Genomic DNA, 27,304 nt, shown 5'->3' with positions numbered 1-27,304 from the left:
TGTTAGCAGAGATAACCTAGTGGAATGTTCAGTCTTACCAAGGTGGTTTGTTATAAACAGACAAAAACTTTTATTCATCAGTCAATAGGAAGCTTACAAACGATGAAATCCTGTGCCATGAAAGGCTGGAATTAATTGAGAAGCCCTGTGGCTGGCCAGATGACCTGACATTGGACTGAAGATGAAAAGAAAAAGTCAATGCCACTTCAATAAGTTGGGGGCAAAGGAAGGGGTGAGCCAAACAGGAATCCAGAGGGGGGGTCTACCAGCTATGGAGGTGCAGTTCTCTCCCATTAGGAGCAATTTACAGTCACTGGAAGTGGCTGGGAGGCAGAGCAGAGCCACGGGAGATGCAATAAGCTTTCTGGAGTTGTGAGCCTATCATCCGAAAATCTCTCCCCACATAACCCCCTCATTTCCATACAAGCAGAATTGTAAATATAATTTCAGGAAACTCACGGTTACCCCCATGCCTGCCTGTGGCCACCTGATGAATTCATGACCCCAGACCATAACGTCTCACCACAAGGACTCTGCCGTTGACTCCTCCATGACTTGGGCAAAAATGCTCCACTCTCAAATCTTTGGATCTGAATCTGCACATCTATCAAAGACGAGTTAAATGCTAAAGGCTCATCCAGCACTAAAGTGAGGTCTATGTAGAGGGACAACAATCCATTTCTTGAGAAATAGCATCTGGGTTAATTGTTGCTGTGTTTCCAGTCTCTGCCATCTCACAATAGATGACCTAAGAAATCCAACTGGAAACACCATACTCTCCCAGCAAAAAACCCAGGAGAAGAAAAGCCAACCTATGTCACTCACTAGAGCCACTCACCATCCAGTAGGTCTTCTGCGTCATCCCTGCCGTGCTCTTCCACTGCCACTTCCTCCTCCTCCTCTTCCGCATCCTCCAGCTCCACGTCCGGGTCCAGGTCTGGATCGCTCCCTGAGGCGGATTCGTCTGACATGGCTCCCAGAGGTCCTCAGTGGGCATTACCGACTCATGGTCCACTGCAGGAGTCCTGGAAGGAGGACAAGAGGCATCAGAATCACCAAGCACTTCACTTAGGAACACAAATCTTTCAAAGAGAAAATGCCAAAGATGAATGCCCTGGAGGGGAAACCAACCATACCCAAATTTCAACCCTCTTCAAAAGTGCACTGACCCTGATATATGTTTTGGTGACTCTCTGCCCAGCTCAAGCTTCTCTTAGCTGCTTGGGCAAGAAAATATCTTAAAGTGACCAAACAAACACACTCTGTGCCTCAGAATTCCCACTTGTTCATTTCTTCAATTTTCTTCTTCTTTGTATCTCTATATATCCATACATATACACATTTAGGATATATAATCACAGACAGTATACTAGGCTTTGGGGACACAGCAGGAAGCACAACAAATCATGTTGGGGAGCTGGTGCATGCCAGAAGGAGATTAGGGGAAAGTTCTCACTGAGCAGAGGCCAGAGGGACCCACACAGACATGTGGAGGGAGTGTGTTCAGGCATAGTGAGCAGCAAGGGCAAACCCCTGGAATGAGAGTAACTGGGACTGCTCAGGCAACAGGGAGTGGGTCCTGCCTGGAGTTGCCTTAGAGCACCGCCTGGAACATAGAACACTCCCCAATCACCTGAATGGAGGGCTTCCAGCAGGCACCACACTGCCGCTCCTCCCAAGTATGTGGGGAGCCTCATGCTCCCCATGACTCAGAATGCTCCTGTGACTATCTCTGCTCTCAGGCTCTGCCCTACCTCTTAGCCCAGTTCCAGCTCCATTTCTTCCAAGAAGTATTAGCCAACTGCCCCAGTCTTCTGGGGTCATATCCCCTCTTCTGAATTCCAGTAGCCATGCTTGACCATGCTGACCTTCACTGAAGCCTTCATATGGGCTACCTGGCAAAGTGGTTTGCCTTCTGTGGTTTCTCACTTCCAGACCAGACAGTAAACCCCTAAGGGCAGGGAATTAGGTGGGAGCTGTTTCTTTGTATCCTGGAGCTGGAAGCATGTCCTATTCAAATCATTCATTCATCATTCATTCACCTTCACTCCCTCATTTGTCAACTTGCTTTATTATGTCTACTATATACCAGGTACTGCACATGTCTGTCTGTCTCTTTCTCTCTCTTGCTTGCTCTACTTCACTATTAGCTATAAAGGTCATTTCTTCTTGAGGGGGACAAAAAGATAAAGAGAAAGCTAGATAGACTGCTTTGTGATAAAGCAAACATTAGCAAAATGTTAACATAAAGATTCACTGACCAATTCTTTCAATTTTTCTATATATTTCAAATTTTTCATAATAAAATGTGGGGTAGGAGCACAAAATAAATAATCTTTTCTAAGACAAACTGCTACAGACAACCACATCCACAATCAGGTTATCCTAAAATTCCTCCCATCTCCCAAAATAAAAACCAAAACACAAGTCTCTAATTATTCAACACAAAAACTATTCCAGAACTGGAATCTCTTATTAAGGTCCAGACACAATTTGAAACAGAACTTTTACGTTCTCCTAAAAAGAAACAGAAACAAAATGAAGTAAACTAAATCCTTTAGAGTTCTGGAAAATCAGAATTTAAGACTGTCTAGTTAACAACCATAGGAATTACGAATGTGTGTGCCCTGATGGGTCATGTACTTAGCCTCTCAAGGCAATGAAAACAAAAAACAGCTGTAAAATGATTTAGTAATAAAATTTAAATTTTTGCATTAATAACACACTTCCAAAAACACCTACAAAGGGTGTTAAGGTTGGGAAGAGAGGTGTTCCACAAATACAAATTAATAGAACTAATGCTGAACTATCATTCACTGAGTGACAAAGCAGATTCCAAATTTCTAACGGAATAACTATCCTATGTCTTTAAGTTCATTAGGTTTTAGAAAGGAAGCAGTAAATCAATTAGATGTCATCAGCTTTGGAAGTGAAATTCATTCTGAAAATGAGTATGACGATAATTTAACAGCAGCTACTCTGTGCGGAAGTCAATATTTGTAATCAGCATAACCCCTCTGGTTCATCCTAGACTGCTTGAGATAAGTGTTTTGCTTACAGTGTGTTTGGCTGATTATGGAGTGGCTTTTAGAGGACAATTTTTAATTAGCCAGTACCTTTAGGTAATCTGAATGCCTGTCATTTTAGAGAAGAAATTGTGTGGTAGTGGAAGAATGACAATCACTTAGAGCTAAGCAGTAACAAGGAGAAGCCTCCTATACACCCCCAGTTAATGAACATCTTCAAAACAACCTCAGCCCCAAGCTCCTGATAGAAGAAAACATCAATTAAATATCAACAACCACATATACTATTAGAATATGACACATTGGTCCAGGCCCCTACTCAAAACACTTTAAGAACAGGACACTTTAAAATAGTATCCAGGTAATCAGATGCCCCAAACAGAGAATAAACTGGAAAGTGATGGATTTAAGTCCCACCAAATTTGGTTATTCTTTCCCTACCTTCCATGAGCCACTAAATTTCTTTACAGAGATGACACAATGAATTCTTTTCTCTGCTCTTCAGAAAGAATCATACCAACTACTTAAAGGGCAGGTTTTGCTGTTACTGATCTCCTTCAAAAAAGCAACAAAGGGAAACTGGCAGGGGAAAAGCTGATCTTGGCGGGCAGCAGCGCAGTCAATTACATTTTGTCTCTACGGGGCTCCACCCACACATACAAACACTTCCAAGTGGGCAGAGCCTTTCAAACAGGGAAGACAGCCCTGATTCAAGAAATTAGCTCTCAGTAGAACCCTTAGGCAGACATGAGAAAAAAAAAGTTGATAAGGAAAAAATGTATCTCCCTCATTTGCTCCCCAACCCATGTGAAACTCTGTCACAATCTCCAGGGAAGAGGAGCTCTAGGAGAGATTATGGGTGCGCTGTGCTTTAATGAGGACCTGTATTCCTACAAAGCAAATTCTGGGAATCAAATTCTATTTTAATGAAACTGGAGAGCTAGCTATTTAACGAAGCTCGAAAAAGAACCACTCTGAAAAGTAAATATTCAATCTGTAAGTAATATGTTAATGTCTACAGTTTAATATATTGGGTTTGCTAAAGGAGGCTATAATTATGAAGAAATTCACAGCCAATCCCACTCCAGTCCTTTACAGCAATCTTGAGAGGGAAGGAAGGTTCCTCTGCCCTGCTAAGTTCAAAAACATCGACACCTGTCTATACAGCAGTGCCTGGCCAAGAATCAGTGAAATTAATCATGCGGGCACAGCCCTAAGACACACCCCTGGGGAGGAGAATACACAGAAGAGAAAAATACAAAGACAAACACATACTAGCAAGCTTTTGTTCACAAAGCAGACCATGCTTGGAGAGTGCACACTGAAATCATAAAACTGTGGCATACACTTCCTCACCACTGCAGGGCAGCCCGTGCAATTTCAGAGATGTCTTTCCGGTCCTCGGCAGCATCCTGATGCTGTGTTTGATACAAAAGAAACCATTCCAAACTGCCATGTCCTCATTAATTTTGGTGACTTTGAGTTGTATTAAATTTCCTCAAGTTATCTCAAAGCAATTCCACAGCGAGTGCCATGCACACTTCTTTTTCCATTAAGAGTATAAACAAAACCATGCATTTATGCTAATTTACAAGGGGGAGGGGAGCCTTAAGAGCATGAAAACATTCAGTCTAAAAACTTTTCTTCGGCAACACTTCTTCAAAGAAGTGCATTAGTCAAGCAATTTATATACTTCAAAGACTTAAGGGAAAAAAAAAGAGTTCAGGCCATTTCCAGTACTCAAAGGGTATCAACAGGATTCTTCCAGCCTGCTGAGAGATCCACTATGGATCTCTGAAGTTATTTGAAAACACCTTTCTTGGGCAAGACAAAAACCCGATGCACACATGTAGCCCAAGTGCCTTTTGATTACCTTTCAGTTACTTAAAAACACATTTAATACATACAAAGCACCCACAGAGCTAGAAAGTGTCACAGTTCAAAATATTTTACTTGGAAATCTAAGGAGACTTTTGGCAATATGGAGCTTAATTAAGACAAAATAAGGAAGAGAAGATGAACAATACATTCAGGACTCCAAGGAGCAGGGCCACATTAGACAACTCTCTCTAAAAGGCAATGCAGTGGAGCCAGGTCCTGGGACTCAGCACCAAGCTCAACAGAGGCACTCCAGCCACGTTTACAGAACCAGTCAAACAACCTCAATTCTAGCCACAGCTCTATGGGAAACTGGCTGCATGACCTTGGTCAAATCAGTTCTCCCTCAGCTTTCTCTTACTGGCCAGGAGAGAGACCAGAATTCATCTTCAAGATCCCTTCCAGATTCTATGACAGCAGTTCCCAAAGGGTGGTCCAGGGACCCCTGGGATCCTCAGGACCCTTTCAAGGGAGCCACAAAGTCAAAATCATGCATGGTTGTTAAAGAGCCATTCAAAGTGCAACACAGACCAAAGGATTTTGATGTAACTGAATATAAAAAGTTCCCTGATATAGTTTCAAATTCCATATTACAATTAACCTTGAAGAAACTACCACTTGTCAGAGTTTTGGTACAGTACCAATGAATACCCACAATTATCTGAAAAGGCTGCTAAAACACTCCTCCCTTTTCCAACTATGTTCTTCATCTACTGTAACAATACAGTAAGTTAACAAAACAGTAAGTCACAACATGCAGAAACAGATCTGAGAATCTGTCTCTATTCAATCAGACTTTTTCAAATTTTCAAATGTGTAAAACAATTCTACTCTTCTAATTTTTTCATTTTGGAAAATATAGTCATTTTCATTAAAAATTATTTATTATAATACATAATGAATTTATTATTTTTTAAAGAAATTGGTATATTTTGTTTTAATTTCTAATACAGTGAATACTGACCATTATAACCCATATAAACAAAAGCTTTTGGGGATCTTCAATAATTTCTAAAGTATAAAAGGATTTAAGACCAAAAAGTTTGACATCTATGGTCTTAGAGTCCCTATTTTCAGGTATCATAAAGAAAAACTAGCATCTAAAAAAGATGTAACAAACAGGACCTTATTACATAAGATATTTAAACAGTTCCATGCTGTATTCAAATAAAAAGTATAAGATTAATCCAATATATTAATAACATACACAGGTTATTTTATAAATGTAATTAACCATCAAGGGCAAACTTTCTCAGTGACTGAAGTTAATATTACATTTGCAAAGTCAAATTTTTACTTTTATTATTGAATCTCTGTTATCCACATGTCCTTTAAAATGGCCAAGGGGTGAGGCTCCCTGTGTTTGTTCCCAAAGCTCCCCTGAATTAGGTCCTTCACCCAAGAGGTCACTGAGCAGCATATCCCTGCAGGGTCAGTCCCAGGCATTTTGAATAAGCAGGAATAAAACTCTAGAAGGCCACTGCTGAGGGAAGCAAATTAAAGACTCATTTCATTCTCCATGGAGTCAGCTGGAAAAAAAGGGGGAGGGAGGGTGACAAACAATTGAGTGGGGAAGATATGAGCCAAAGCAGGGGTGACAGCTTTGGCTGTGAGAAGGCTAGGTGACATAGCCACTGCTACCCAGAGGCAACTGGGCTCTGAAAAATTCTCTCCCTCTCTATCAAAACACACACACACACACACACACACACACACACACACCACATGAACACTTTAAACCCTCAATATAATGTGAGGGTGATGAAGAAGAAGAAGAAGAAAGAGGAAGGAAGGAGGACGGAGAAAGGAAGGAGGAGGAGGAATAGGAAGAAGAGGAGGAAGAAGAAAAAGAAGAAGAGGGAGGAGGAGGAGGAGGAGNNNGGGGGAGGGGGAGGGGGAGGGGGAGGAGGAGGAGGAGGAGGAGGAGAAGGAGGAGGAGAAGAAGAAGGAGAAGAAGAAGGAGAAGACGAAGGAGAAGACGAAGAAGACGAAGAAGACGAAGACGAAGAAGAAGAAGAAGAAGAAGAAGAAGAAGGAGAAGAAGAAAGTAAGGCCCCAGGACCTCTGAGTACTGAGGATGAGGCAAGAGTAAAAGCAATTTTAGCTAAATATGTTACCATTCAACTTGTGAGCCCTGTATCTCTTTCGACCCAGCTCTCAATTCTTAAAGTGGAGATGACAGAGATAAGGGCCTACATGGCAGGGGCATGTCTGGCCTACTTTTCCTGAAGCCTAAGCCAGGCCTGAGTCCAGATCAGCCTAAAAGCAGGTTGGGTTTATCTACTAGATGGTAAGACTGAGGAGGCTCAGAGAGAAGCCAAATCACAGTTGGCGTCCCATCCCTCCAACTCCCACTACAACCACCTTCCCTCCCCGTCACCAGTCTCTTCCCAAAGCCGGAGCCCTCTGACGCGCCTCCCTTCTCCTTTCTCCTAAGAGTTCTGTCACAGAGCCATGGAGCTCACGCTGGATGCCTACAAACCCAGACAAACACAAGCTGAGTGGGGAGGGGATGGTTTGCCCTTCACAGCCCTGCAAATATTCAGACCAACTTTGGTGAATGAAGACCTCTCTGTATCTAGTCAACCTATCCACTAGATACAATCCGGAAAAGCTCTGTGCCAGTATCATCTTGACAAATCAAAGCTTTTAAAAATAAGACTATAAAAGGAATTCTACATAAATCCTTCTATAATACAAAGAATAACCACAATTTTCTGAGTTGATATTGATCACTTTAGATTTTCAATTGCATTCATTTTAAAATAGCTATAACTACATGGTATACAGGTTGCATACTATGGTTTTTCCTAAATTGGCATCAACTACAAATGAAAGTTTTAATGGATGACTACTACTATTTGACATATACTCATATTTTCAAAATACTCTACAGGAAAAATTAATATACTAACATCATTGTATTTACATGGTTATTCAAGTTTTTCACTTTGGCTTTGCCAAGTGACTTGGGCACTCTGTGTGGTTACCTCCTTAAAGACATAGGTAAACTCTTCTTTATATCTTTTTTTTTTTTTTTTAAGTAGACTTCACACCCATTGTGGGGCTCAAACTCACGACCTTGAAATCAAGAGTTGCATGCTCTACCAAAGAAGCCAGCCAGGTGCCCCAACGTAGGTACTCTTCAGGCTCTACTTTCCATAGTTCTAAAATAAATGGTAATGCTAATCAGGTACAGACCCCTATGGTGCCTATGATACAAAACAAAAATATATTTGGTCTTTTCCCCTGGTTCCTGGCAGAGCTCCCAAAACCCTTGGAATTTTCTGAGTGACAGGAGTGTCTTTTGTTGTTTACATTGAGCCCTCTTTTGACAACACCTAATTTGTGCCAATGAAGTGACTTAATGTGGGGCCCCCAGACAGCCTCTGGACGTCCTGGATGGCTCAGTCCGTTAAGCCTATGACTCTTGATTTCGGCTCAGGTCATGATCTCAGGGTCCTGGGACGGAGCCCCATGTCGGGCTCCCTATGCAGGGTGGAGTCTGCTTCCCCTCTCTCTCCCTGCGCCCCTTACCCCACTCACGTGCATGTGCATGCTCTCTCTCTCTCTAAAATAAATATATTAAAAAAAAAAAAGAAAAGGTCTTTAGGAAATACAAAATGATGTATTTAGCAGTAGAAATAAATAAAAAACCTTCTAAAAGACAGTTTAACAAGAGAATAAAATAATAATCTATTCCTAGTTCTCCAAAGATTTAAACACTTAAGTATGAAATATCTTATTTCAAAGTACAGATTTGAAAGATTACCTAGCTGAATATTCTCTATAGTTAATTAGCAACAAATTAGTATGAAACTTCCTTTCCTTTAAGATATAAAAATGTAGGGTTAAAAAAGCTAATTAAGCCTCCCAGCACCCCTATGTGCAGACAGGATGTCCTCTTGGTAGGGAATAGGCCTCTCTCCCTCTTCCCCTGAGCCCAGCAGGAGCTGGAATCATTTCTGAGGCAAGTCTCACCTGGGTTCCCTCTGGAAGGCTCTGGGTCTGGTCAATGTCATAAACAAATAGCACCCCACAGGCAGGTAAAAATTGGACTCACCAGCTCACCCTCCCTCTTTGTATAGATGTGGCCCAATTCTGAACAGTCTTCTAAAGAGACTTATGTAATCTGTCTACATAATGTGTTTCACTGTTACTTATGGCCAAGGTTATTCAACCTGTGCCCAGTTCTTAGGCTTCTACACAAACACAGCACGCATGCATGCACATGCATGTGCTCATGCACTTCAGCATTACAGAAATAAGTAGCTAAAGATCCTTACCACTGAACCACTTACTTAAATACACTTGCCCTATGTCTCTCTCTGGTCTAACACTGAACATGAATATTGACAAAAACAGTGACATCCGAAGACTAGCAAAAATAAGTGGGAAAAAGAGTATGCGCTTGACCTAAGGCCATTATAGTGAAGTAGAAAAAAAGCTTCTTCTTTCAAACTAATATTCCCATATCTTCTCTGGGAAGAAGCATATGGAGTCTGAACAAAACTCAGGCATAGATTTTGCAAGTAAGAAGATGACCTACAGGAAAACCTCATCTCTATAAAGAGAAAATAATGGATGTTGACCCTTGGGAAGAAGAGCCATCTCTCAAAGACTGGAACATGGCTTGTGGATGCACACACCAAACAAGTTACCTCTCATCACTCTTCAGATAAACATGCTTATTCCATGGAGGCAAGGCCATAACTTCATTATACCATATAGGAGTTAAGAGACCAAAATGATTCATGTAAGAATCTTAGGGCCACAATACTGTCTTGGTAGAGGGGACAAAGGACACAGACTGAAATGAACAAAAAGTTTGAGGAAATAATTCAAAGAAAAAAGTAGCTGATAGATATTCTGTAGAAAGAATGGTCAAAGGAAAAGTCAGAAAAGTTAGCGATTAATTAGTCCAAAGCCTAGGAATGATATAATAAAGACACTACGCCAGGCATTGTGGGAGTGATACAGATACATGCCTCAAAAAATGATGCAGAGCAAAAAGCCATAAGACTATCGACTCCAAAACAGAAAGAATCAATAACAATGTCATTTTGGGACACCAAAGAAATCTGTAGCATTTGAGTAAATAACAAATACCAAGGGGCACCTGGGTGGCTCAGTCGTTAAGCGTCTGCCTTCAGCTCAGGGCGTGATCCCAGCGTTCTGGGATGGAGCCCCATATCAGGCTCCTCCGCTGGGAGCCTGCTTCTTCCTCTCCCACTCCCCCTGCTTGTGTTCCCTCTCTCGCTGGCTATCTCTATCTCTGCCAAATGAATAAATAAAATCTTTTAAAAAAAATTTAAAAAAAAAACAAAATACCAAATCAAATCTAATCATAATTTAAAATGATACCCAATACAAAAATGAAAATGACATTTTTGTCCCACTAGGAGATTTACAATGCATTGTTTCCCCTAATTACACTAAACATTTGCCCTTAATACATTCACACTCTCTTACTTGATCCCTGGTGCCCAAGATACTCATTCACCCTAGTGCAGTCAAGTGTACAGTCTAGGCCTGCATGGTTTCTCTCTAACCAGGGTGAGGCTGCCCTGGAATTAAACCGCAAGCCTCTGCCATATCAGCACTCACTATGTCAATGTACAACGGTTGGCAACCGCCATCCAAGAATAATCTAGTTGACTGAGAGTGAAGAATAAAAGTAGAACACCTAGAGACAACTGCCCAATCTCAAAGACAGAGACTCCAGGTCTCTGTTTGGGAAAGATTAAAGAAGTTCCAATCTTCTCATCATTTTGTCAACAAGTAGTTATTACTCATCCTTGTAGCTTGTTCTCAAGTGGACATTGCCCCAGCACCATGGCCAAAATAAAACTGCACAAAAAAGAGAAAGGAAATGAGTGATAGAAAAAGGACAGGATGAGGAGCTAATCCTTCCTCCTGCCCACCACAGCATGCAAGAATGAGTGCAACTCACTGTTACATTACAGTGAAGCTGAACGAAAGACCCAGCTAAGTCAATGGTGGCATCAGCAGAAACGCAGGGCTAGAGGCTGCCACTCAGCCAAGCTAATCGAGAAACTACTGAACTACTACTATCACAAGTAGTTCCAGAATCTCCTAATCATCTCTCCCATTAACTAAAGATAAAAAAAAAAAGTGGCTTCCATAGCAAATATTCTGAAAAGTGGGCCTCTTCACATTCCAAATGTCCCATTTTATAGTAGTGCTGCTCTTAATGAAGTTATCATTAAGTTATTTTTGCACTAGTTTGGATGACATACCAGGCAGGCCTCTAAATACATGTATATACATATATTTTTTTAAAAAGATCTATTTATTTGAGAGAGGCAAAGAGAGAGTGTATGCATGAGCATGGGGGGGGCAACGGGAGAGGGAGAGAATCTCAAGCAGACTCCCGGCTGAGCTGGAAGCTATGCAGGGCTGGATCTCATGACCCTGAGATCATGACCTCAGCAGAAGTCAAGAGTCGGATGCTTAACTGACTCAGCTACCCAGGTGCCCCTATGTATATTTTGGATTTGATGTCAGTATTATACAAACTGTAGCTTACTCTTTACAATAAATAAAGTAATGAAATTATAAGAATAATTACATATTTTGAGCTTGGAGAGAATTCTAAAAACTGCCATTAACATAAAAGTATGGAAAGAACCTGTGCCATTTTACAAATGCCTTTAGTGCTGTGGCTATCTTGATCAAGAACTATGAAATACATTCCATTTCAAATTTCAGAATTAGTAAAAACCAAGATTTAGTGTGCTCTTTCATAGCATCCCTATTGATTACATTTTTGCCCCAAAGCCTATAAACGTATCTGCAGAAGAAATTATTAACTGAGAGTGAGTACTTGAATACTGGGTACACAAGAGTCATGAATGTAGGACAGCACCAGAAGAAGATGCCAGGTTAACAGTTCTAGAGCTTTCTAGTAGAGAACAACAAGGTAACACCACAATGACCAAGGTCCATCTAACAATTTGGACAAGGGCTTCCTGCTTGGCACCTTGGCAGACAGGAGATCTTGCAAATTCTCCCACTGCAAAACACCTAGAAATACAAATAAAATTATATACAATACACATTCATTTTAAATGCACAGCTGTTTTCACACACACAAAAAAGTAACAGAACAGACCAAGGACCAAGAATAAAAGGTAAACTGAAAATATAGACAAATACTCTTGAGAGCTGACATTATGGCAGTCCTAGGAGAAAAAGAGGGTGCCAATCTTGTGGGTGACTGGTCAGATAAGAAACAATGCCTTGGGGTTCAAAGAAGCTAAAAAGGAAAGACTACAACCTCTACATAAAGACAGGACCTTAAAGAGCTATATTCTCAGGATAGAGTGACGTAGGAAAAAATCTAACCACCAATATGGAAGACAACATAAAAGCTTATGTCAACCTAGTTTTGGGGGGGGGGGAGTATCCAATCTACATGGTCCAAGAAATTAATCAAAACTAAAGTGGCCAGGGGCACCTGGGTGGCTCAGTCAGTTAAGCATCCAACTCTTGGTTTCAGCTCAGGTGGTGATCTCAGGGCCATGAGATGGAGCTCTGCTCTAATGAGTGCGGAGCCTGCTTGGGATTCTCTCTCCCTCTCCCTCAGCGCCCTCCCCCACCAAATAAAGAAATAAATGAATCTAAAAAGAAAGAAAGAAAGACAGACAGACAAGACTAAACTAAAGTGGTCCCAGGCAAGTGATACACACTAGCTGCCTAGAAGTAAAAGTAAAACATCTATGGGACATACCTTTACTTGGGCCACATAAGAGTCATAGATAAAGCCTTATTGAAGATGAGCTCACAATCCGAAAGTACAAACACATGAGGAACTAACCAAACAAAAGCAAGAGCCAACAGCCTAAGACTAAAACTAGTTTCCTAAAAACTTCTGATAATAAAAATACCAGATTAAAGGAGATAAGCTATATACTATCTGAAAAGAGGCAGAAAAAATTTTCATAAAATTTAAAACCCATTCATGGTGACAAAAGCAAATAAATTCTTCACAAACCAGATGAAAACTTCTTTCACTGGATAAAAGGAATCTACCAAAAGCCACCACAGCACATTTAGTATGAGACACTAGGAACATACACTATAAATTCAGGAACGAGACGTGGTTGCATGCTATCAATATTTCAATCAACATCAAGTTGTTAGAGACTCTTTTTTTAAGATTTATTTATTTACTTTAGAGAGAGAAGAGTGAGCACAAGCGGGGGAAGGGGCAGAGGGAGAGAATATCCAAGCAGACTTCCACTGAGCACGGAGCCCAACACAGGGCTCGATCCCACCACGCATGAGATCAGAACCTGAGCTGAAACAAGAGTTAGACGCTCAACCAACCGAGCCACCTAAGCACCAAGTTGTTAGAGATTCTAACAAACAAAATAAGACACACATACACACAGACACACAGCATAAAGATTGGAACAAAGAAAGAAAATTGTCAACAATAGAGGATCCTATTATTTCAACACAGAAAATCTACAGTTAAACTATTATTAGAAATACAGCAGAGCTTAGTAAGGCAGACGAAAGAACAATATAGAAAAATCTACCTTCTTTTTTTTTAAGATTTGATTTTTATTTATTTGAGAGAGAAAGAGGGCATGCATGAGCAGGGGGAGGGCGTGCATGAGCAGGGAGGGGGCAGAGGGAGAGGGACAAGCAGTCTCCGTGCTGAGCAGGAAGCCCAACACGGGGATCGATCCCAGGACTCCAGGATCATGACCTGAGCCAAAGGTATGAACTTAACCGACTGAGCCACCCAGACACCCCAAATCTATCTTATTTCTATATGCATTCAACACCCATTTAGAAAGAAAGTATAATTTTAAAATTATTATTTAGAATAGCAATAATAACCATAAGTTATCTGGCAATAAATCTAGGGAAAGAGATCTAAAACTTGTGTGGCAAAATGTGTAACAACCTCACTTAAAGAGACCTAAGTAATCAGAAAGATGTGACATGTTCCAAGATGAAGACTTAATGTCAATTTTCCCTATAAACTCAATGCACTTCTAATCAAAATCCCAAGGCACAAAATGTATAAACTATAAAGGGAAAGATTAATAAATTTCACTACATCAAAAATGAAAATGTCTGCATAAGAAAATATCATAAACAAAACAAAGATAATCCAGAGTCTGGGGGATATCTGCAAGCATAGAACCAGTGAAAGGATTAGTAGCCACAATGTATGAGGAACTCTTAAAAACCAGTAAGATAAAGGATAAGACTGGTAATTCTTAGAAGAGAAAACTCAAATGACCAAAAAACATTTCACACACATTAAAGTTTTTGCCACAGTCTGACAGTACAAAGTGCTGGAGAGGCTACTAAGTAAGGGTTCTTACAGACAACTGGTGGGAATGCAAACTGATACTCTGAATAATTGGAAATATCTAGTAAGGTTAAAGATACCCAGCCCTATGAATCATAAATTTTGCTCCTAGGAAAACTCTAGAATAGGTATACAAGAAAATTTTGAATCTATGCTGTATCATTGTAAGGATTGGTGGGAGGAAAAAAAAGCAATCTAAATACTCATTAATAAGAAAATGCACAAATCGGGGCTCCTGGGTGGCTCAGTCAGTTGAGCATCCGACTCTTGGTTTTGGCTCAGATCATGATCTCAGAGTCATGGGATCAGCCCCAAGTTGGGCTCCATGCTCAACATGGAGTCTACTTCTCCCTCTCCCTCTGCTCCTCCCCCCACCCCCCCCCTCTAAAATAAATAATAAAAATAAAATCTTGAAAAAAATCAGTTCCAGCTCTTATGACAGAAACTTGGATAAGTGAAGGTTCATCACATCATTCCAGTTGGTGACCCAACCCTAAATCACATTTATCAGTTACTTAGGACACACGCTTGTGGCAATCTGATCTGCTGAGCTTCCACAGGCATGCTGTGTTTCACAAACTGTATCACTTATTAAAATTCTCACATTAGTTCTAACTGGCTTAATATGTAATGATTCTTTTCAGTAATAAGAATCAACATTTGATAGACATAAACACACTGCAAAGGAAGAACATACTTGCAGATTAAACAGGACAGCAGGCCCTGCTCTGCCTGTGCTAGACAGTGTCAGGTTGGGGGGGGTGGTAACTACTCTTGGGGAAGGACATTCACCTGCCAAGGTACTACCTCAAAGCCTCCTTTCCTTAAAAACAAGACAAGTAGGGCCCAGGGGGTACTGGTGTTAAGCAACTCTACAGACAAAAGGCCTTAATCTCAATTAGAAAAGAATCAGAAGGACTGAGGACTTCAATACTTATACATGTTCTGAAGCTCAATCCTGGCAATTTATGTTGGCTTCCCAGAGCATCTGAGACTGACAATTAGACTGAGTAGTGTACAAGGAATGAAAGGCCTCTCTGTTCTCACCTCTAGACACTGCCTTCAGGGTCCCATACCTTCCACTATCATCATCAAAATGGGAAGAAATAAAGCTTCTCTCATTTGGATTTATACAAAGGAATCAAACACATGATCTTCAAATGAAAAATGGTTTCTTAACAGCACTCTATTATAAACATATAAATAACAGGCACTACAGGCTCATGCACAGCTGTAACTGCCCCATTTTAACTCTTTTTCCCCTTTTATAGTATCACATCTAGACTAGTTTCTTCAATAGGCTATCTCTGGTTTAGACAAGAAGCCAATATCCGTGCTGTACTGAATTCTTTTTTTTTTTTAAGATTTTTTTTTTAATTTATTTTATTTATTTGACAGAGATAGAGACAGCCATCGAGAGAGGGAACACAAGCAGGGGGAGCGGGAGAGGAAGAAGCAGGCCCGCAGCAGAGGAGCCTGATGTGGGGCTCGATCCCACAATGCCGGGATCACGCCCTGAGCCGAAGGCAGACGCTTAACCGCTGCGCCACCCAGGCGCCCCTGTACTGAATTCTAATAGTAATTAGCCTCTTCTTTAGAGGGTTAAAGGAAAGGAAGACTCCATGTTTATTTATTTATTTTTAAGATTTTATTTATTTGAGAGGGGGAGAGAGGGAGGGAGGGGGAGAGAGAGAGAGAGAGAGAGAGAGAGAGAGAGAGAGAGCGCGAGCATGCGCACGAGAGCAGGGGGAGAGAGTAGCAGATTCCCTGCGGAGCAGAGAGCCCACAGCGGGACTCAATCCCAGGGCACTGGGATCATGACCTGAGCCAAAGGCAGATGCTTAACCGACTGAGCCACCCAGGCACCCCTTTATTTACTTTTAAGTAGGCTCCATGCCCAATGTGGGGCTTGAACTCAAAACCCTGAGATCAAGAGATACATGTCATGCTCTACCGACCGAGCCAGCCAGGCACCTAGAAAAGGAAGACTCCAAGAGCACCTCTTACACCTCATATCTAGCCTATTTCTAACTCCTCGCTCTGTTTACATTTGGTTGGGCATCCCAGATAACAGATCTCACATCTTCAGTTACATGTAATGGAGGACTCCAAGTCTACCATATTCTGCTAATTGTGGCCCACAGTAGGCATTTGTTTTCCTGTGTAAGGCAGAAACAAATTCCTTCCTTGCTTTGGAAAAGATACGCCTGGCCTGGAGATTTCCTTGGTCCTTACCAAGCCCTGGCAGCAGCTTCAAACACTTCAAAAGACTTATTATCTATACAATGCATTAACACCGGGATAAAGACTCTAGAGCCAGCTAACTCAAAATCCTGACAAACACATCAATAGCTGAATCAATTATTTAACTTTGCTTTCCAAAAGGTGTCACCTCTAGGCCGCCTCTAAACTTGACAGGAAGTACACTGATCCTCCTCTTATCTGCAGATGGTCTTCCTTCTGACATATCGTCAGGTCAGTAGTAGCCTAACACTACATCACAGTGCCTCCGTCATTCACCTCACTGCATCTCATCACGCAGGCATTTTATCATCTCACATCGTCACACAAAGGGTGAGTACAATACAGTTAGATATTTTGAGAGAAAGAGACCACATTCACATAATTTTTATTATAGTCTATTGTTATAATTGTTCTATCATTTTTATTGTTAATCTCTTACTGTGCCTAATTCATAAAATTAAACTTTACCGTAGGTATGTATATATAAGAAAAACACAGTACATATAGCGTTTGGTACTATCTGCACCTTCAGGCTTTCACTGGGGCTCTTGGAACACATCCCCCACAGGTTAAGGAGGGCTACTATAATAGATTTTTAAGGAAGATTTGAAAATAACCACAGCATATTTAGGGAATTGAGAGGAACATTAGTGAAAGGAAAGGGATTATGATCTGTGGAGGACAAGCCAATACTCTACCACCTAGTAACTAATCCTCCCACACCTGAGCCTTTTTCAGTGTCAGGGAAAGTCAATACTTTCATTATCTGCAGAGTTAACGATCAGTTAAAACTCACTACATGTACTACCAAATGCTTACACATAGAAAAGAGTTAAAAAGGAATAACCCCTTCTCACAAAAATGATAAAGCAAATACTATGCTATTACTACAGTCTAACTGCTGACCCTTGTGATTTTTGATAAACACACTGGGGCGGGGGGGGGCGGTGACTGGCACGGTGACCATGACTTTACAAACCAAGAGGTTCTTTTACAAAAATGCATATTCTCGGGGGGGGGGGGTGCCTGGGTCGCTCAGTAGGTTAAGGACCTGACTCTTGATTTTGACTCAGGTCATGATCTCGGGGTCGTGAGGTCGAGCCTCCCAACAGGCTCTGTACTCAGTGCAGAGTCTGCTTATCCCTCTCCCTCTGCTCCTCCCCACGTGTGTGAACACACCCACATGTGTTCCCTCTCTCTCAAGTAAATAAAATTGTTTTTATAAAAATAAAAATAAAATAAAATAAAAGTAAAATGCACATTCTCTGTACTGTGACATAAAGAGGCTCTAAGATCTTGGATCAGGCTGTTCTACGAAGCTTGGGAGAATGAGTGGAAGTGATGATTGAGAACCAGTACTTGGAAAGCTCAAACATCATATGAAACCAAAGCCATTACTTAAGGATATAGCCTCCTGGGGTACCAGTCAACAAAGAATACTGAGTAGCAGTAAAGGTCCACTCAGCTCAGTATTTAGCATACTCTAAGTTCAAAACATGGCCTGGGAAAAAAACTTGCCGGAAGAAATGTGAAGATGGAGTAAAGACAGGCAATAGGCCCAGTTAAAAAGACAGAGGAGGGGCGCCTGGGTGGCACAGCGGTTAAGCGTCTGCCTTCGGCTCAGGGCGTGATCCCGGCGTTGTGGGATCGAGCCCCACGTCAGGCTCCTCTGCTATGAGCCTGCTTCTTCCTCTCCCACTCCCCCTGCTTGTGTTCCCTCTCTCACTGGCTGTCTCTCTCTGTCAAATAAATAAATAAATAAATAATAAAAAATAAAAAGACAGAGGAAAGGCCAGACTTGAGAACCATTCAGAAGGTAAAATAAACAGCTAATGGAGTACTGTTCTTCAAGTCTCAATGAAAGAGTAAAAGACACAGGAGGCTTCTCTTCCAGGTTCCCCTAACCAGTGCTTTGGGTGCTGTTGTCACCTACTCCTCAGACATCAGCCCAGGCTAGAGACCAGATGTCTCTTTTACTACCCAGCTTTTACTACCAGCATATCCCAGCTTTTACTACCAGCAACGATGAAGAAGCAGTAGATATATCACAAAGCGGTGTCAGAGGGACCCAGGTTAAAGGCACCAGTTAATTGGAACAAATTATTGACCTTCTCCTCATCTGGGGAAATGACACCTACACATCAGGTGCAGTAAGGGCTCACACAGCATATGACCTAGCAATATAATAAGTACTTAATAACCTAACACAACGCAAACAAATCCTACATAGATGTGAAACTTACAGTGTCTCTCATGAAAACACTATAGTCTTATTGCAGCCCATCTGAAAACTTCAGTAGGTGAGACTGCCCAGTATACAGCAGTATGTTGGTTCTCGTATAGACAATCCGTGTTCCACTTAGGGAGAGCCTGTTTTTCTTTCCGATATGTGTGTAATATCTCCCACCGTAATATGTGCTATCTGGTTTCTAAACAAATAAAACTGCTTTTGGAAAGCTCATCTCTTCAGACAGCAGCTGGGATACTGTACAGTTTTACCCAAAAGTTAAGTAAAAAATTGGCCCCAAGCCCAGAAAATAGGCATTCCATCCAGACAAAACTGGATAAACCAAGTCGACAAACAATGAATGAATAAAACAGTAGGGGAGAGAAGAACACGCAGACAGTGAGAATAACCCACACCAAAAGGGCCACTCACAGGGGCGCCTGGGTGGCACAGCGGTTGAGCGTCTGCCTTCGGCTCAGGGCGTGATCCCGGCGTTGTGGGATCAAGCCCCACATCAGGCTCTTCCGCTATGAGCCTGCTTCTTCCTCTCCCACTCCCCCTGCTTGTGTTCCCTCTCTCCCTGGCTGTCTCTGTCTCTGTCAAATAAATAAATAAAATCTTTAAAAAAAAAAAAAAAAAGGGCCACTCACAGAGGAAGGGAACCAAATAGGGCTCTGGGATGTATTGTTCAGATCCAGGTGAGGCAAAAGTGACCAAATGTAAGACACCAAAGTTACTAACTGAAAAATATCCAGGACAGAGATTTTCTCCCTTTAAGCTAGAAATAAGATTTATGTAAGCAGTAAGAACCAAATGTTCTACCCACATGGAAGATTCAAGATTCCTTATAAGAAGCTAGATCGCTTGAGAGACGTAACCTGGGAAAGGAAGAATATCAGCAGATACAAAATTTAAACATATTAAATGTGAAAGAGTAACAGTTTCCGCTTCAATATGCTATTTTATTGATGCTGTTACTGCTTCACAGATTTGATTTCTCAGAAGTAATGCAATGATTTTATACCTCACAAAGGCATTTGCTACTTTCACTTACAGAATAATAGTATGAGAAGTGAGGCTTCAAGGGAGAAAAACTAGCCAAAATGCCCTTGACATGGAATTGTTCTTTAAGATGCTGCCACAGCATATGGTTTTGATTTAATTTTAATTAAAAAAAAAAATCAAGTCTTCCTCTAAGCATCTAAAATGTTTTTAAAAACACTGAATCTGAAATATCCACTCTAGTGTCAACAGATGAAAAACAAGTCTAGCAGGGGCCACCTGACAGATGAGATCAGGTCACAGGTCTCTCTGATGGAGGAATTTGGGCTAAGAGCACTGGCTGGGTCAACTGGGTAAATTCCAACTTGCCCTAACCAGAGCTTGCAAGACAGACCTGGTAAGGTTCATGAACAAATAAATCTACCAATATATGAAACAGGTGGCTCTGTCGAAGAGGCTTCTAACCTTTAGAGGAAGAGTCTCTCTGAGAACATAGCAAATTTTAGGGGAAGAGTTTCAAGACCATTTTTACAATATAATTTTATATAAAAAGCACAAAAAAGCTTATTAATATTTAAATCCCCATTTAAAAAATAACACTCATGCAAGTACTTACATATGCACAGGAAACACACATACACATATGAAGGAAATACACCAAAAGGTTAACCATTTTTATTTTTGGTTTATTCTTTTGTTTTATAATAGATAAGACTTTATAACTGTAAAATCAGCATTTCGTCTTTATACATGTATCTTCTCTCTGTAAAGTCAAACAATCAGTGAACAAATCCTCCTTGGCCTCATCCCCATCCTTAGTAGTATCATATTTTTCAGGCTGTGACTGCCCCTGTTCATATCCACATCCAGTGACCACACTCAAAATGCCCACAAAACTTCACTGGTACCTTCTACAGGGGCCTCATCTTAGATAGCACTCCCATGAAAGCCTAAAGCAAAAGATCATCAATAAAGTCACCCTCGAAAAGTCTTTTCAATTGCTCACATAAATACACTATAGTTTCGTGTGTGTATCCCTAGAGATATATGCACTAAAAATAATTCCAAAAGGTTATAGTATTCAGAAATTAAACCCTCATGTGTTTTGCTGCTTGGACCGGTCCAGTAATTTTATGAAGATTCCAGCTTGCAGGCTTTCCCTATTCATCCTCTTCCTTATCATTTCCAACAAATCTTTTTACATCAACAATTCTCTATGGCTCACCATTATTAGTATTCTCCTTCTTCTTCTTCCCCTTCCTTCTCCTTCTCTTCCTTCTCCTTCTTTTTTGGTAGAATAGTTACCAACTCATCACCACACCAACTAAACAGATTTCTCTTCTGCCAATGGTCAAGAATTCTTTAACTGTATAGATTTTGTCATATTAACTCTAACAACACTGCCTGCATATACTGCCTGTGGGTACTCATTCACTGAGTAAAATGGTGAGTAGAAATTACCCCACTATTTAAGTCATTATTTCTTGTCTTTTTTTTCCTTTTGCAAAGAATAGTTCAATTTAAGGTAAAATGTTAGATGTAATTCCATTACATAAATAGAGTTCCTTTTTATTGGGAGCGCAAAAAAGGAATCAGTGTTGGTGGGCCTACTGCTAATCTAGTTAAGGACAGAATTAAGATTATATTTATTAAGTGCCTAATGAATGATAGAGACCCCAAATGCACCAGAGTTCAGAGAAGGAAGCAATAGCATCTGAGGTTGTTTTTTTTTTTAAAGATTTTATTTATTTATTTGACAGAGATAGAGACAGCCAGCGAGAGAGGGAACACAAGCAGGGGGAGTGGGAGAGGAAGAAGCAGGCTCATAGCGGAGGAGCCTGATGTGGGGCTCAATCCCATAACGCTGGGATCACGCCCTGAGCTGAAGGCAGACGCTTAACGGCTGTGCCACCCAGGCGCCCCAGCATCTGAGGTTTAAATGCTGTTGGAAGGCTTTCTGGAGGAGGCAGACCTTGAAACAACTTTGAAGCACAGCAGAATTAGACAAGTGATGAGGGAAGGAAAGGACATTCTCTGCACAGGAATCATAGCTTGGATCTGAGGAATGCTGAAAAGGCAGAAAGTGTCAGGTTTTCTGGAAAGGTAGATAAAACAATTCATCACTGAATACTGACTAAACATCTACTATTGACTAATACTGGTAGACACTGAAGATACACAGAGAGAATCCTGGTCACAAAGCGATGACTAGAGCCCTCCAGGGATAGTCCCATTACTCCAGGGATCATCCCATTAACTGACACAGATATGTAAGCATACACTGTGAGCAACCTGGAAAGTACAACATATGACTAAGGTTCAACTGATGACCGGATTAACAAAATGTAGCATATCCAAAGAATGGAATATTACTCAGCAATAAAAGGGAATAAAAGGGAATGACACATGCTACAACACGGATGAACTTTGAAAACATGCTAAGTGAAACAAGTCAGTCACAGAAGGCCACATACTGTCTGATTCCATTTATCTGATATGCCCAGAATAGGCAAATCCATAGAAATAGAAAGTAGATTAGTGGTTACCAGGAGATAGGGGGAGGGAGAATAGGGAGTGATAACTCCTATTCATTCATACATAAAGCAACTGGGTTGCTTTTTCTAGCAATGAAATGCCCTGGAATTAGATAGTGGCAATGGTTGTATAATCTTGTGAGTGTACTAAAAGCCACTGAATTGAAGACTTTAAAATGATGAAATTTAGGATATGTGAATTATATTTCAGTAGAATGAACGAAGGGGGGGTGCCTGGATGGCTCAGTCAGTTAAGCATCTGACTCTTGGTTTCTTTTAGCTCAGGTCATCATCTTAGGGTCGTGAGATCAAGCCCCTCATCAGTCTCTGCACTGTGTGTGGAGCCTGTTTAAGATTCTCTCTCTTAATAAATATGGGTCCCTTTGCCCCTTCTCCCCACATGGTGCGCACGTACTCTATCCCTCCCTCTCAAAAAAAAAAAAAAAAAAAAAAAAAATGGAGGAGGAGGAACGAAGGATGGATACACGGATAAATTAAGGTTCTACAGGACAGAGAAGGAAGTAATTTTACCTGGAAAGGCTGGGCAAGGTTTTCCAGAGCAGACAACAGATCTGAGTGTTAAAGGATGAACCCTGGGATGCCTGGGTGGCTCAGTCAGTTAAGCATCTGCCTTCAGCTCGGGTCATGATCCCAGAACCCTGGGACTGAGTCCCGTATCAGGCTCCCTGCTCAGCGGGGAGTCTGCTTCTCCCTCTGCCTGCCCTCCCCCTGCTTGTGCATTCTCTCTCTCTCTCTGATAAATAAATAAATCAGTTGGTCTTAAAGAAAAAAAAAAAGGACAGAGCTTTAAGAAGAGGATGAAGTCATTCATGGAGAGGGAATGACACATGCACAAGTTCAGTTCCATGGGACAATAGGTTGGGGGAGTAAATGGGGAGACTGCAAGAGATGAGAAGTGGACAGGCCAGATCCTGATCCAACAGCGTCCTGAAGACCTTGCTAAGGAGTCTGAACTTTGTCTTATACAAGGATTGGCAAATATGTGGCACTTGGCAACACATTCCTGTCTCTATCTCTGGCAGACATATCGAGCGTTTCTCTACGGAGCTCAGAAGTGGACTATCTATCTCCACGCAATCCTCCCCATAGTTTATATGCCCCTAAAGAGAACCACTAAAGGATAAGTGGCATTATCTAAATTCCGAAAAAGAATGCTCTGGGGCGCCTGGATGGCTCAGTCAGTTAAGCGTCTGACTCTTGATTTCAGCTCAGGTCATGATCTCAGGGTTGTGAGATCAAGCCCCGAGTCAGGCTCCATGCCCAGCCTCTCTCTCTTAAGATTCTTTCTCTCTCTGTCCTTATCCCCCCACCCCTGCTAGCACACATGCACTCTCTCTCCCTAAAAAAATAAGTGAAAAAGAAAAAGAACACTCTTGTGGCTTTGGAAGGCAAGGAGATTAGGTAGGAAGCTGCTGTAACACTGGGCAAAAGGTGGTGAGACCCTGAACCACAATAGGGGAAATGAAAAAGGAGAAAGTAGAAACATTAGAGACTGAGGAGACAAACCCAGTAAGGCTTCAGTAGCCAACCGGAGCCCCATGAGGACAGCCTTGCTCACCACTATCTCCCCAGCATCCAACACAGTCCTTGGTACATAGGAAAGGCTCCATAAATATTAACAAAACTGTTAAATGTTTTATTGACATTCTCTCATTATATCTTCACAATACCATGAGGAAAGTAATGTTATCCCAATTCCACAAAGAAGAAATCTAAGGTTTTAGAGAGGTTAAGTGACCTGTCCCAATTATACCCAGCTAGAAAGTAGCAGAATTGGATTTCAACTTAAGACTTCTAACTCTAAGCTCTTATCCATGGCCCAGGTTTCCAAGCTTGAACAATGGTGTACATAATAGTATCATTAAATAGTAAAATGCCAGAAACAGCTGGAAAATGAACTGGGGTCAGAGATACAGTTTTAGGTGTTCCTGCCATACTCAGGTAGCTGAAGCCCCAAATATGCAAGAGACTCAGAGAGTGTGTGTAGAGGGGGAAGGGTAGCCAAGAACAGGCCAAACCACAACAGAGTGGAGAACAGTTAAGTAGTCTGCAGAGAAAGTCAGAGAGGCAGAGGAAGAACCAGCCAGGCGAGTACACTATTCAGGAAAGACATCAGCAAGATGGGCATAATCAAGAGTCAAATGCTATATAAATTTCACATACGGAGGGGTCACTGGAACCACAAAGACACTTACAGAAGGAATTCTAAAAGGAGTTGAAGGCTGCCTAGTGCTTCCTAAACCTGGTGTTTTTTAGGGCATCAGAATCTGAAGTGCTTATTAAAAATACATAGCTCCCCAGTTCCCACCAATAGTGATCTTGCATAAGTGACTCAGTCTGGTTAAGCCTCTGTTTTCTCATCTCTAAACTGCAAATAATAGCATTGATCTCATAGTGTTATTCTGACAACTTTACACACTTTAAAGAAGCCCCACAGGTGATTATGACACTATCTGAAAACTGGCTTTTAGAAATACCAGCTACAGGAACCACAGACGGATTTTTAAGTGGAGATAGACGGGTGAAAGGCAATATTTTCAGAACTGCAAAGATGAGAGAATGGAGCAAGGAAAATTAGCTGTCACAATCCAGGACTAGACCTGAAGGGCTTGGGTTAAGGGAAAGGCAAAGAAACCAGAAAGAATAGCAGGGGTAAAGCACTAGCAAGGAAAACTCAACAGAATTTTCCGCATGGGAAAGAAAGAGAGGAATTAAATAGGACTCTGAGGCTTAAAGTCTGGATGACTGCAAGAGCAACAGCATCCCTTCATCAAAATCAGGAACAACAGAAGGACGGCTAGTTTGGGAAAGAAAAAAATTTAAAAAACTCGCGCAAGGTATTTGATAAGTGATGAGTGAAAATAAACATCAAAGAGCCAACTGACAATAAATGTGTTTTGGACAGGAAAGCAGTAAATCAATTAAGAATATGGGCTCTGAAAAAAAAAAATAAATAAAATATAAAAAAAGAATATGGGCTCTGAGATGAGATGGCCTAGGTCAGAGTCCCAGCATCGCCACCTTCTATCTAAAGGACACTGAAGAAGTTTCTTAATTTTTCTAAGCCTAGGTTTCATTTATAAAATGAGAATAATTAAGTGCATATCTCATGTAAGATTTTTTATTTTTTATTTATTTTTTTTTAATTTATTTATTCGACAGAGATAGAGACAGCCAGTGAGAGAGGGAACACAAGCAGGGGGAGTGGGAGAGGAAGAAGCAGGCTCATAGCAGAGGAGCCTGATGTGGGGCTCGATCCCATAACGCCGGAATCACGCCCTGAGCCGAAGGCAGACGCTTAACCGCTGTGCCACCCAGGCGCCCTCATGTAAGATTTTTTAAATTAAGTGAAAAAATAATTAGTGCATTCCCTAGCACACAGTAAGTTAGCTTTCAATAATTATTGATTACCTTTAGCTACTCCATAATGACAACAGTGTTACCGGAGATGCTTTGGAGAAGCTACGTCATATTATCCAAGAGTCGGAAAAATCTCCCAACTCTGAGACAGGACAGGGAAGTAGAGGATTCTCTGAATTTTGGAATCGAGGAATTAGTACCTAAATTAGTACCATTTGTACCATTTCACAAGCTAGGCCTTCTTCATTCTTGACTTAACTATCACATCCTCTGAACGCCCGAGTTTAAAACATTTCTGTAAATGTTCTTACCTTGAAGCAAAGTCCACTTTAGTTCACTTATTCAATCAGTATTTATTGCAAAACTATCAGCACAACGAACTGTGCTAAACACTGTATGATGCAAAATTACACACAATGTAAATGTGTACCTGTACTAAAGGGGATTACAAACTAGAAGGTAAAAACAAAACAAAAAAATCTTATGCAAATATATGAAACCAGGCATCCTGTGAAATGTCACTGATACACTGCCAGTCATGAGAGTCAGAAGAGGGAAGACTCACTTCCAAATGTGGATGAAGCTGTCACCTAAATAAAACCTACAAGGATGGTCATAATTTCAAAGGCCAGAACACAGGTTAGGGGAAACAACATGAATACGACCAGAGGACACAATGTGAATACAGATGCAAAGATGAAAGGAGCTAACAATGTGTTCCAGGAAGAGCCAGGAATCAAGATCATCTGAAGATCTAGCTATGAGGTAACCAGCCCTATGGTGAGTACAAATGAGAGAGAAGAGCCACAGGGTAAAGCCTGGATTTCCCAGGAGAGACCAGGTGGGGGAAGCCAGAAACTTGTTTGCGGAAAATGGTGGCTATGGTTCCATCTATGCTGAGGACATTTCTAAACCCACCTTCTCATAGCTGATAGGCCTTTAAAACTGGCTAGGACTTCAGACTCTAATTCAGCCCTTCCGTCCTTCTGACCGAGACCAAGAGAGGTGACTGAATTGCCCAAGCCATGAAGTTAGTGGCTGAGATGGAGTTGCAGCCCTGGTTTGCAGACTCAATCCAGTGCACTTTACACTCGTCCCCCTGGTCAGACAGAAATGTCCAAAAGTCAGGATGAAATGTAGGTTTGTTGCTTTGTAAAGAACTCACATTTATAGAACTGAGTAACGTGGACAGCCTGAAGCGGTGGGAATGAAAGAGCTAGGTCTCTGAGGGATGGGCTAAGAGGGAATAGAAGAGGAAAACAACAAACCTGGGTTACATCCATATCCAGGGAGACAAAAGGAAGGGCTTTTACAAAGGCACGTATGAGAGTTAGGCAGCTAATCAAGACTGTAGAATCCTAGAAGCCAAGGTCAGTGCTTCCTCTTCAGCTAAAACATACATGCTCAAAAAAATAATCTGCTGAATGAATGAATGAAGACAGAGTAAGACAAAAAACGTTTGTGCCCCATGTAAGTAAAGCACTGTGCGAAGCACTTTATGTGGAAGTATATGAGATAATCTCACAACAATCCTATGAGACAGAATTATCATGATTATCCTCACTACCATTCAAGAAGAGAAAACAAGCTTATAAACTGCCCAAGTTAAACAGCAGGTAGCGGGGGGGGGGGGGGGGGGGGGGGGGGGAGGGAGAGA

At 41.3% G+C, this 27,304-nt stretch overlaps 1 protein-coding gene across 2 annotated transcripts in view; it reads right to left on the bottom strand.

Annotated features, from left to right (window-relative positions):
* Nucleotides 1-27,304, bottom strand: part of RAD54L2 (RAD54 like 2) — a 102,560-nt gene that overhangs the window by 66,202 nt on the left and 9,054 nt on the right. For both annotated transcript variants that reach the window (XM_034658388.1, XM_034658389.1), the window contains exon 3: nt 839-1,025. In XM_034658388.1, the coding sequence (XP_034514279.1) occupies nt 839-971 (133 nt within the window). In that variant the 5' untranslated portion in view covers nt 972-1,025. The remainder of the gene's footprint in view (nt 1-838; nt 1,026-27,304) is intronic.

The sequence above is a fragment of the Ailuropoda melanoleuca genome, chromosome 4 (genome assembly GCF_002007445.2).
Source record: "Ailuropoda melanoleuca isolate Jingjing chromosome 4, ASM200744v2, whole genome shotgun sequence".
Classification (NCBI taxonomy): Eukaryota; Metazoa; Chordata; class Mammalia; order Carnivora; family Ursidae; genus Ailuropoda; species Ailuropoda melanoleuca.
This window is presented reverse-complemented; position numbering and strand designations above follow the sequence as displayed.